Below are 13,278 nucleotides of genomic sequence, written 5' to 3'. Positions count from 1 at the left end.
GAACTTTTTTTTTATTATTTACACCTGAAGAAAAACATTATTTGTATGATGAATAATAGAGTGGATTTTTCTTCTGTAAATGTAGTAATAAAAGCTGACCTGTGACTGAGCTTAAATGTGCAAGTAATAGTTGCTTTTTGTATCATGACTTAGTTCATAGTGTCAAAACCAAAAACTACTCGTCTGATGAACACAGAGTTTCTAGATGTGTTTACCATCTTCAAAAACGCTTTTACCATTTCACACAAGTGGATGTTACATCGTTACAGTATGTTATATTTATGATATTGCATGTTTGTTCACTTATTTAGTATGTCTGTAAATTTGCTAATAAGAACAACCAGGCAGACAGTAAAAACAAACAAACAAAGAAGCAAACCCTCTCAACATGACCACATACTGTACTGTATATTGGACATCTACATACATACTGTATATAGCTTTATCAGTTATCTAAAAAGCACTTCCTGTTCACTAGGTGGCGCCACTATTTTTGTCATCCAAATCCTATGACTTAACAGTTTTAGCAGGAATTTGTTATTTTGGTCAATCATTTCCATACAGCAAGTTACACTGAAAATCCACAAATATCTGAGAATTCATCATACAGATATTTTTTTTTTGATTTACACATTTTGTTTTCAGAGCCTATCTGCATCATTGCTCTGAAACTTGGTATGCTAACTAAGGGGATAAATATCTTGTGTTTGGTTTGGGTCTGCCCAAATAAAAATTCAAGATGGCTGCCATACGCAACATTTATATGGAAATGTGTTTTGCCACAGTATCTTTTCGGATCTTGGGATCTCTTCGGCCTACACCTTTCATTTTACATCTCCGATAAGACTGTTTGTGGCATAGTTGAGAAATGTGGTATGCTAAGCAAGACTTATTGGATATATATAATAGCCTTTCATGACAATATATTGATAATTATTATATAAAATATTGAGATGTTGAATAAACATTTTTAGTGAAAACATTTTTGTTGCTTTTTCTCCTTACATATAAAAGTTAAATAGAAATCTATTATACCTCTATTGTAGAGCTCTACAATTAAATGTGATTTAGACCTCTATAACTAGGTGTCTTCAGACCTGAAAGATGATAGATGAATACTGGAGTATACTTTAGACGTATAATAGACGTGTCATTGACAACTACAATATACGCAGTATAGACATTTAATAGATGTAAAATGTCCAGAGGGAACAAAGAAACAAGAACATGGGAATGTGGGTGTGTGGGATGGCTCAGTGACTCAATTATTTCAACGTAATGATAAAACATATTGGTTGAACGAATCAACCAACTTTTCCAATAGGAAAAGGAAATATTGAATAATTTTAACAAATCAAAGATCTTTTAAATACAGAAAAATATTTAATGTATTTAACCACATGACCACCCTGCATATTGCATGTGGACACAGAAATGCAATTTTTTTTCTATGTACTGTACTGTTTTCTGTATCAATCCAAAGAGTTTTCCTACACCTAACTAACCGATCGCATGCTATTATGCTATTGTACATACAGTATATAACGTATACTGGTGCCAAGCATCAGAGAACAACAACAGTGCAGGTAAACAAATCATTATTCAAAAAGACAGACAAATCCAAATCGTAAGACAAACTGAGTAATAAAAAAAAGAAGGAACAAAACATCAATGGTCAGGAGGTTTGCAAACACTGCACAGAAAGAGCAAAAAAAGGATCAAAAACTAGTAGAACCAGAAACAAGATCAAAACCAGGTTGTCAAAATAACAAAATGCAAATACGTCTTAAAAAGTGGTAACAAGTACACAGGAACATAGACGATTTTAGATCATTTTAGGGAGCATCTTTAAATTTAGATTTAGCAGCCCTAAAAAAAATAAGAATAATATTGCGTGACATTACTGTATATACCTGGACACTGTCTGATCTCGGTCCCTTGAGGTGCAATACGACAGTGCTAACCACTAAGTTGTCTATATACTGTCTGATAGTTATGGAAGTCTTTAAATAGTGACTGTAATTGAGTACAGGTGTTTACCCCTAGATACATTCTTATATGTGATACTAATAAGAATAGCAAATTAAAGATTTTTTATTACAGTAATACCTTGACCAGTGGTCACATTACCACATACAATAGCTATATATCAATAGCTACAGTATACACAGTAGCTAAATATCAGTGTGTATAACAGTATGCACTGGTTTACAGTATAACATATTCTATTTCAGTAGTATAAGAAGCCGCACAGAATTTAAAAAATCAATCAGTTTTTACAAATGAAAGTGGTCCGTTATGTTTAAACAAACATGTGTTCTTTTAGCTAAAAAACCCTTTCCCAGAATTAAAGTAAAATTGAAATATTTTTTAAATATAAGCTTATGGCAAATTTCTAACCAAGGGGATCTAGCAGAGCTTTGCATAGTAATTCGATATGTAGTGATTCGGTATATTGATTTAATTTGAGAGCAAGCAATTTTACAAGCAGTGGAGGGACAATTTTGCTCATGATCCAATCTAGTAGATGGATCTTCATGCATTGAATTCATGTGTAATTATGAGATGAAGGAGTTGCCCACGGTTAATCTCAAATCTCACTCCAGTTTCATACTTAAGACACTTTTTGAAAAAGTGAGAGGATATGTCTTTGGAAATAGTATTAGATGGCAGGAAATTGCCTGAAGGGAGAAAACTGCTGAAGTCAACAACATTTCAAGGTACATTTCAAAGCTTTCAGCAAGTTCAAATGCACTGCCTTTCATGGAATGGTCTTAAATTAGACATTTCGAGAATAATGGGTAAAATATTAAGGGACTTATTAAATTTTTTCATGCAGGCGCAAGCATAAGTTAGTGTTGTAATGCTAATGCATCGCTTATTTACTTACTATGCTCAGGGCATAGAATAAGTACGCTGCTGATGTTGGGAAATTTCAGGTATTTTTATACAGACCTGATCTAAAATTGAATTTACATTTTTTTCCTTCCTTTACAGCTTTCAAATTTAAAGAACACAAGAACATGCAATTTCCATGCCTGCAAGTGGAATGAAGAAACTCTGACCCAGTTGTTGAAACCTGCTTCTGTAGATGTTCATTAATAATGACAACCCATCTCAGGTACATAAATGAGATTCTACCCAAATACTTAAGTACAGCTAAATACAAACGACTTCAATATTTTAAAATGGAAACATAGTCATGGAACATGTGCACTTGAACATGCAACCAGTTATCTAATCAGACCTTTATGAAGTAGCAGCACAATTAAAAAAATATTAAATATGTACTGTATATTATATACTGTATGTACACTGATCAGCCATGACAACCTGCCTAATATTGAGTAGGTCCTGCTTGAATAGCCACCAAAATAACTCGGGCATGCATGCACTTGACTTCTGAAAGTATACCATAGAATTTGGCACCAAGCCATCCAGCCATGTAAAAGAAAACATGATCAGACCATACAAACTAAAACTTCTTTCGTTGCTCTGTCCAGTTCTAGCCCACTGTTGATACTTTTGGCAGTGGACATTGTTAAGCATAGGCACCCTGACCAAAGGTTCAATGTTTTTGTGGCGTTTCCAGCCACCAGACCTGAATCCAATCGCATACATTTGGGATGTAGCAAAAAAGTAAATGTGCATCATAACAATGCTGTATACTCAACAAACTGCAACGCACTTTGTATTCTAAAACCATAATTTTTTCAGTAGCTTTTCTATTGGATACTCCATGGACCAGTATTCGATCACCATACATTAATGAGCCTTGGCCCCCATAACCCTGTCGCAGTTTCACCGGATTTTCTAGCTTGGACTCTTTTGGTAGGTCCTGATCACTGCAGACTAGGAACATCCCAGAGCTACAGCGTTGGAGTTTAGTACCAGTGACTCACTACAAAAACACAATCAGCCTGAGTTTGCTTAATTTTATTTTAAAACTCAACCAACATTTTATTGATACTAAATTGCATACATAATGATTACAAATACAACTGCAAGCTGTTTTATCCATTGTGACAAAACTGTGGGAGGCTGCAATTTTATACAAAATTCAAACTGATATAATCAAGAATTTTCAAATAGTATTTTGCAATTTGTGACTCAAAGAAAACATGCACAAAAAAAATCTTAATTATATTTCTTGCTTCATTAAAAAAAAAGATTTTTCAAATCTGAAAAAAAAACTAAAATATTTAAAATATTATACTTTGTACTTTTAAACTTGTGCAATCTCTGAACAGTTCTTAAAATGATCTAGAATTGAATTATTTGAATGGACAGCACACAATTTCAAACATGTATTCAATTTACTCCAGCCCTTTTTTTTTTATAGAATCACAGTTCTTCGACAGGTTATACATATGAGGCATACATGCCACCAGATTGTCTTATCTTTGTGTCTACAATATCTTCATAGAAAAACAATCCAACATGGGAAAGCACATTTTAAGAGAAGGTTTTAGAATGAGAAACACTAAACAAAGGCAAAAAGTTGCAGAAGTATACACCTTGGCAGAGAATTAATAAAGGGATTGCACTTGCTGTAACAAAACAGCCTGGGTAGGGCCCCCCTTTGAACTCAGACTTAATATTTCATGGCATGGATTCCACAATATGCTAGAAACATTCCTTTGAGATTCTGGTCCATGTTGACATGACAGTATAATACACTTTGTGCAAAATTTTCAGGTGGACTTTCATGCTGCGAATCTACTGTTCTGCCACATCCCAAAAGTTTGCAATTGGATTCAGGTCTGGTGGCTGGAAATTTCACTAAAGCACATTGAACTCTTTTTCACATGATGTCCGGAATCATGCCGGAGTTAGCCGTCAAAAGATGGGTAAATTGTGTCCATGACGGGATGCTTTTATGCACATATAAAGTGTTCTGCCATTGAATAAGCATAATCCAAATAAGCTGCATAATCCAAAATATTCTTACAGAATGGATATCTCATTACACTGAGGCATTTCAGCCTGAAAAACACACTTCTACAACAAATTAATCTAAACAAAGCATACTCTAATGTGTTGATTTGGCTTTCAGATAGCACCATATTGCACATATTAGCCTCACAGCTTGAGTCACAGTTGATGTTTTATGTTGGTGTACTGCCTCAACTAAAGCCACAATAAGCCTGTGTGCTGTACTGTTACAAAAGGCAGTCTTAGCGAGCCGGCTTTAGTTTTTAATCTAGTATTTATTTTCGTCCTTTCCACTGGAACTGATGTCCTTACACTTGAGTCCCAGGGGCATTTCACAGTTTGTTCCGAGCAGTTCTGATTGTGCTACCTTAGGAATACAAGCACTGCTCGTTGTTGAACTGGTCTGATATTTTCAGAAAGCTTTTTGATTTGAACGGTTTTGCTTTGCCAATGTTAAAAAAGAGAGAGCAACTTCAGCCAGAGCTGGTTTGTCTGCCAAAGTGACTACTGCATTAGGCACATGCCTCTCTTCCTGTCACATTGAGTTGGATGTCATGGCATGCCATTACTCAAAACTGCCCATTCAAAATAGCATCTATTGCCTAAAACGCTTTCTGAATATAACCAACAAATAGTGGGGCAACAAATATGCCAATGACAAAATCTAACTTATAGACCAATAAAATGGATCTGCTAAACACCATATAAAAATAGTGACAATTATATGAATAAATGATATAAGTGAATATAAGGCAGTTATTGGGAATTAACAGATGATCAAACAAAATACAAATAGGAGGCATATCCTTTTTTTCAGGGAAGTGAAATAAATAAATACCGTGTAAAAACAAACAAACAAAACAAAAACAAACAAAAAAAAAAAAACAGTTTATCACGTCTTTATTTCAGAAGCCATGGCCACCAATTCATATATTCAGGGAACCAAACAAATATAAAGATTGATTGAGTAACAACCTAACATGGGTCAAGTATAGCTACTGTATTACTATATTTATAGAATTTAGTCAAGCGCAAAGTTGAGAGGGGAATTATGACAAACATTTGAGATCTATAGTTTCATCATACAAAAGTAGTACCTGCTAAAAATGACCTTTTATCCTAGCCATGTGCCTTGGCATGTTTCAACTATACACGCCAATATTTCACACAATCACACAATGTCACTTTAAAGAAGCTTTTGTGACCCTGCAGCAGGTTTCTTCTTTGCTCATTTGTCCAAACGTATCGATTCCAGGTTGCGGGGATGCTCCCCGAGAAAAAATTTGATCATTTTATCATTTATATCTTCAGCTGTGATTCATGAAAAGGGTTATACGACTCGTTTCCACCAACAAGCCAGTGAAAAGGAAGGAACAAACTATTTCATACTGAAAGCTCTGCTTCATATGTCCTGCTGTGCAAATGTGCGCCATTCTCTGGTGTTATAAATGAAAGATTCCAGACAGACATATGACCTGTCTCAAGCGCAGCATGGAACATCATATCCTTTAAATAGATTCACCTAACAAGACTTGGTCTCCCATGTGAAATAAAAAAGAGAAATGTATATGTCATGAGAGCATTGTGCTGTCACTGGAAAGAATAAACTGCAGAGTAAAAGTTGTTATAAATTTCCTTTACACTATGGCATACAGAAGAATTTATCTACGATTTCCAGTGCACGCAAAGAAAAGGTCTGTTTTCTACCACAAACAGCAGAAAGGCTTTTTTTTTTTTTTCAAATGAAATAGACTGTTCCAATTTTGAAAGTCAAAACATATATTTCCCGGATTTTGGCACAGATCCCGAAACAAATAGAGAAATAAGAAGAACAAATAAGTCTGCACTGAAGCCCCACTCAAGTATCATCAAACAGCACTTCCATGAAGTGGAGGCTTCATTCTCTGGCATGATGTTACACTGAAATCCCCAAACAGCATGTTATGTTTGTGAGCTGATCTGCGATTTACAGTGAAGCTGCGCTACCTGGATAAGAGCAATCTAATATTGATCAGAGCTTTGGAAAGATTCTGACATGCTTTTGTCAAGTCTGATTTGTGCCTGGTGCTGGATATTGAAAAGTCTTAATTGTTACAAAGACCTGATCAGGTTAAAAACAAGAAATGATAGTTATTGTTAGAAAAGCAGACGTTAAACACATGCAAACTCGATGCACACAGACCTGAGGTTGGGAATACAACCCTTGACCCTGGTGGGTGGATGGTCACAGGCATCACCTCTACGGCACCATGGCACCATTTATTTATTTATTTATTTATTTATTTATTTATTTTTATACCACACTTCTTTTAATTACATTTTTGGTGTTTTGTTCATCATTGTGATGCCTTATTTATTTATTTATTTATTTATTTATGCTACAACCACTTTTGCCACATTTATGCTATATATTCTCGCCATGTCATACTGTATATTTACTCCATAGCTGAGCCATAGAGACTACAGGCTGTCTTGAATAAATGAGTTTTGTTCATGATCATCCTTTAAAAATGTTATCTGCCTCTATATACATGATGGTTTAATCTAGGCTCGTCATAGTCAATATGTTTTTGGTGAAAAAAGGAATGGATATCACAATTTCAATGCCATTACAGAATATAATGAGCAGCAATACTCAAGACTACTAGTGATTGCAGCTAACGCTTGGTTTTTAAAATTACTGCCAGTGCAGCTGAAAAGGTTCTTCTCCAACAGCTGGGCCACTTCAGCAAACTGATGCAACACCAAAGCTGCTTTTCAGATTTTTACTTAGGCACTTAAACATGAAAGTGATTTGGTTAAATAATAAGAGAAAGATGGAAGATGCAATTTTGACAGCGACACATCTGTTGATATGCATTTCAAAGGAAGACCACGAATGCTGCTGACAACTTCCAGTACTACCACGATACAAAACACAAATTTGCAAAAACGACAGATTCAGCTGTCATCAGAGAGCCTGTATAATGCCTCATATGTTGTAGACAGTTTTTTAAAACAGGTTCCTGATGAAACTGTAAAAATGTGAAACAGTAAGAGAATAAAAATGGGGCCATATCTCTCCCATAAGACTACATGGACAGTTTGCCGAATGATTTAATTAGAAGTCTAAAATTTAACCTTCTTTCCAACCAATAATCCTTTGCTTTTTTAGCCCATCTGAAACCTCACACTATGATTATTCATTCATTCATTCATTCATTCATTCATTCTGATTAAATACCTATTGTATTTAATCTTATCAGGCTGAGTACCACATTCAGAAGTGGTCTTTGGAAGATTTTTAACACATTTGTTTTAATCCCAACTTTCCAAAATCAGCCCATGTGCATTTATTAAATGAAACAAACAAAAAAAAACATCCTTTGTCAGTGTTTGTCAGCGAGGAAATGCAAATGAGATAGATGTGGTAATGAGCTCACACTGCAGAGTGAGTGAGAGATCCACATAAACCTGCAGGGAGGAGTGTGAACGTGCCTCAGTGTAGATTAACATCTTTGGACAAGAAAGCGTTGGGGTTCTCATTAAGGCAATACTTATCTCAGAAATCATAAGATTGTTCATAGAAGAAGAAAGCTTGTAGTAATGCCAGTTATGCCCGGATTTTTCTGTAGACTGGTGAGTTCATTCCGCTGTTACCAGCATGAGATCCATCCTCAAGAAAGATTAGTGAGCCTGTTCCAGAAGCAGCCATGCAAGCCCAAGCCATGACATGACTTCCACCGGGCTAGATTGATGAGGTTGTATGTTTTGAATCATGAGCAGATCTTTTTTTTTTTACACTTTGACTTTTAAATCACTTTCATAGAGTTTGATTTATTTGCTTGGTTTCAGAACTTTTGTGTCACATCTCTTGTTATTCCTTGCAAACTCCAATGCAAGTGTTAGATTCTTACTGCTGGTGACTGATTTGCATCCTGTGGTATGGCCTCTATATTTCTCGTCTTAAAGGTCTACATCAAAGGCTACATTTACATTACCAGCCGGAAGTGACTTAATTTCTATTTTTACCTTAATATGACAGAGATATGATTTTTTAGGGCTGTCTGAATGCAGTCTGAAATTATGTTTTTCAGATCGGTGTGAGTCAAATTCATACAGTAGGTGGTCCTAGATCAGATATATATCCGATACATGGTCATGTGACTTGAACTGGCATATTGGAATTCATGTGAACTTTGCCGGGTGTATGCATAGGGTCCTGACGTCAGTCAGCACTGGCAGTGTGGGGATTTCATGGCAGTCTTAGCAATAGCTGCTAAACCATGTCTAGCTTTGAGCTATTTATTCTCAATCTCAACAAATGCAGCCAGAATGTTTACCTATAACAGCAATGCTGTGCTTTGTGTATCATATGTACATGATAATTATTCAACAAATTGGTTTGATATTTTAGATAGATTTTAGATATCTTGCTTTGCTACATAAAAAAATATGAGAGTATTATTCTAATATTATCTCCTAAACAGTTCTTGTAAACCTTGCTTGCATAACCAGACATGTAATCTTTTCAGCAACTATCGGGAACCTCTGCATTGATTCGGTTATTCCGTGTTGCCAAGGGAACTTGTTTTGAATTCAAAGAGATTTTGTGTAAGAAATACCAATGCTGTGCCCACGAAACACTTCCACAGCTGACTATTCATCCTCTTACTGCCTAAATACTTTCACTTGCAAATTGCCATGGACAAGCATGGATAATGAAAATCACTATTATAAAGGGATATCATCACCATATCATCAGACGGGAATAATAAAAATAATCTGAGCATGTACTGTGCATATAATAAAAGTGAAAAATCTATGAGGTGGAACAAAATAGAAATATTAGTTAATTCAAATATTATACCTCTATTATATTATAGACCTGTATGTACTGATAAAGCGAATGAAAGTTAACGAAAATATGCTTAAAAAATTAGAAATCTTTCATAACAATGCATTTTGCACTGGAATCTATCATCAGGTTATATATACTAAACGCATACAGGAGGGTGAGTAGGCTTTGCATTAATCTACCCACAGAAATTGGATTGCTTATACAAGGCTTATGGGATTACACACTAAAGCAACTCTGAGTTGCAAAACAGCATTCTCCTCACAGGTACGGTGCTCTGTATGTTAGGTGAGTATGTTAAGCTGAAATGATGTAAATGAGTGACTGATATTGTATTTACAGCTCACGATGGACAGCTCCTTTACAGCAAGGCACAAAAAAAAATCCATGGTAATGCGTATTTCTTTTTCTTTTTAATTGAAAATCAGTTAACCCTGCCTAGTCGTGAATAAAAGCATCGTAACCAAACCAGTACGAATTACCACCGAATGTATAATACGTACAGCTTGATAGAAATGAACCCTGTTTTTAAAACAGGATTATTTTATTTTAAGTAAACAGTCAAAATTATTGTAATATTGTAATGATTGGTAGTGACAGGTGATTAAATAACATGACCTCTAAGGCAAGTTATAAATAGGATCCTTTGGTATGAAAAGGGACCACACTGTTTGTTTGAAAGGATACTGCTATAAACTTGCAAGCTTTGAATGGTGCATCAGAACAATTTGTACTGATTTGGGCTGTACCTAACCTCCTTTGCTGTTTGTGGCTTGTGAAACTGCAGAGTACTTACAGGCGTGAGTGACAGAGAAGCTGTTGGAGGACTCCAGGTTATCCACGTTATAGTTCAGATGGAAGGGCTTTTCACTCATGTTCTGGTTGGTGTTGTAGAGCTGCACAGCAAATCTAAAAGCACTGTGTTCTTGCACCGTTGAGCGCATGAAGAGCCCACCTTTAAGAAAGGATGGAGAAATGTAAAAGATCGATGCAATATTTAAAATACATTTCCAAAACATGGCAATAACATGAAATATGGATAAGCATACTTTAAAGTGCTGCATTTCATGCATGTGAAAAGGCTTCGCATTATCCTATCTTGGAATGTTAGTCTAAATACTGTGTGCCTTGTCACAGACTTTTTATTTTAAATTTGCTATTCTGCAAAATGCCACTTTCTATCCAGATGCATATTCTAGGGCAGCTATGCAGGGGATAAATGCAATGATCTTAATGTTAAACAAACGCTATATGTTTTAACCCTTCACTGCGAAATTGTGATCTGTGCGTTTCCTTTGCTTCATTAGCATTTGAAACCGAACTCACTCTCACATAGATTGTGTGCCAGATCATTAATCACAGCGTTTAGACATTATTCCAGGATGAAACCCGATTTAAGGAGTTTCATCAGTTGTGCAACATTTAGGTCAGTTTTATAAGTGCAACGAAAAAAAAAAAGACATACAAAAGGAGGTCTATACAGATCATGCACTCTTTTTAAGAAATTGGTTTTAGGTGGAAAAGAAACCGGTCAAAGAAAGGCAGCGCTCAAGGCACAGCACCGTCTAACCAAAGCTGTGGGACTCACCTATATTTATCTGGTTTGGAAATCCGGCGAGAGATCTGCCCAAAAGCCAGAAGAAAATAGGAACCGCACTCAATCGTGCCATTTTTCTTCTCTTTTCCTTATCAAAAACAACAACAACAACAACAACAAGGAAGAGTTCCGAGTATAAAAAGAGAAATCAGAAGCAGAACAAATCAAAGCGCCCAGGAGAATGAACAGCAGTGCGCGCGTGCAGGGCGCGCAATAGCTTCATAGAGAAGCTGAACGCAGTGAACGTTTCTGCACGTGAGAGAGAGAGAGAGAGAGAGAGAGAAAAGGAGAGAGAGAGAGAGAGAATGAGGAGGCTTATTCCGTAAGATGATGGCGGATATATTGCGGATCTAGGGCTCCACCGGAGAAAAAAAACGGAGAAGAACAGCTTCTCTGTGCGCCTACAGCAGCCTCGGATAGCTGCAGGGCGGATGAATAGGACCGCGCACAGCTCGAACCGCCGATCAATGCGAAAACGGCACAGGAGCCGGTGTTATGGCGACCTCAAGGAAACACGAAGACGTTCTCTCACCATAATGCTCAACGAACACCCTTAACCAGGTTAATGAAAGCCTGGGGTATGAGGCGCATCAGTGTCTTGCGTTGTGCAGACCATCTCTCTCTCTCTCTCTCTCTCTCTCTCTTTCTGTGTGTGTGTGTGTGTCACTTCGGGATGGCGGAGGAGTGAAGCTGCAGTAACAAGAAGCCTCTTTTATTGATCACCATGGATAGCGGGACCACATTGGTGCGCTTTGGACACACAATATGTTATAAATTAATAATCACTATAGCAACAAGAGATTGATATTAAAAGCAACGATGATGCGTCAAAAACACCTTCGTGCTGTAATGCCCCTGAGATGCGCGTTTTTTTTTGTTTTTTTTTTTTTAGGCATGTGTGTGTTTTGTTCCAAAAGTCTGTGTAAACGCGTGCTTTGAATTCATTTCGCGGTTACATGCAGGAGTGACGCTGTCCATGGTGCTGAGGAAAGAAGACGCGATCTATTACAAGCAAAGTCGTACTGTATAAAAAGTTATGAGCGATTATGACAGGGACAGGGGTGGGGTAGGGGGTGTACGTTTGTGGGGTAGGGGGTAGGGTGGTGGCGGCAACGGCAGCTTATTTATTTATTTATTACTACAAGGATTTCGCTTCAGATCAATTAATTCATTCATAAAACCACCATCTGACAAACAAACAAACAAACAATGTCTTATATTTTATTCTTTCATCATCAATCCCAAACCCAACCACTGCCCGTGCCAGAACATACCAAGAATAAGTCCTTTGTGTTTTGTACTTTTCAGCTGCATTTTAATTAAAGTGAAGTATAAATGAAGACTGTAGCTATTGATGATAGAATAGCCTCTGCTCCTCCCCTCTGTTTCCTGCAGCTTGTGGAGAGAAGAAGCTTTCACTAGTGGTTCTTCTCAAGTGCAGTTCAAAGATCAGGAGTAAATGTGCTCTTCTTAATGAGCTACCACGTCTGATATACGATTTTAATCTATTTGTAAGTGCCCTGCCAGGACCTTGTGTTCCTAAATCCTCAAAGCAGGAGTCAATCGAAGTTCACACTTCCTTTTCTTTAGCGTTTGTTGGCTAAAATTCCTAGTGTGAAGAATCTGATCGTTACACAGTAATGAAAAGCAATGAACTTTTGTATAATTGGGTTTCACAATAAAGGTAAAACAAATACAGCTGAACAATTAAAACATTAATGCATATACCACTCACAGAATACCTGTACAATTTCAGTTTAGTTTTTTTTCATCCCAGACAGTTTACAATCTAAATTATATGTGTTAACAGTTTTCTACAGTATATAATGAGAAAAAATACAAAATATAAGCAATTATGGTTATAGGTAAATAATCACAAATAGGGTACAGGGAGAGCCTTTAACACCTG

The 13,278-nt window shown here is 36.5% G+C and overlaps 1 protein-coding gene across 4 annotated transcripts in view; it reads right to left on the bottom strand.

Moving 5' to 3' along the window:
- The window catches only part of gria3b (glutamate receptor, ionotropic, AMPA 3b), a 127,623-nt gene extending 116,146 nt beyond the window's left edge, over positions 1–11,477 (bottom strand). For all 4 annotated transcript variants that reach the window (XR_008361204.1, XM_053505392.1, XM_053505393.1 and 1 more), the window contains exons 1-2: positions 11,361–11,477; positions 10,569–10,727 (exon numbers count right to left, since the gene is read on the bottom strand). Coding sequence is in view for 3 of the 4 variants with exons in the window: in XM_053505392.1 (XP_053361367.1) it covers positions 10,569–10,727; positions 11,361–11,442 (241 nt within the window). In the remaining variant the exon portion in view is untranslated. The remainder of the gene's footprint in view (positions 1–10,568; positions 10,728–11,360) is intronic.
- Between the last annotated feature and the right edge of the window lie 1,801 nt (positions 11,478–13,278).

Source organism: Clarias gariepinus, chromosome 10, assembly GCF_024256425.1.
Source record: "Clarias gariepinus isolate MV-2021 ecotype Netherlands chromosome 10, CGAR_prim_01v2, whole genome shotgun sequence".
NCBI lineage: Eukaryota > Metazoa > Chordata > Actinopteri > Siluriformes > Clariidae > Clarias > Clarias gariepinus.
The sequence above is the reverse complement of the archived record's forward strand: the minus strand, read 5'-3'. Positions and strand labels throughout refer to the sequence as shown.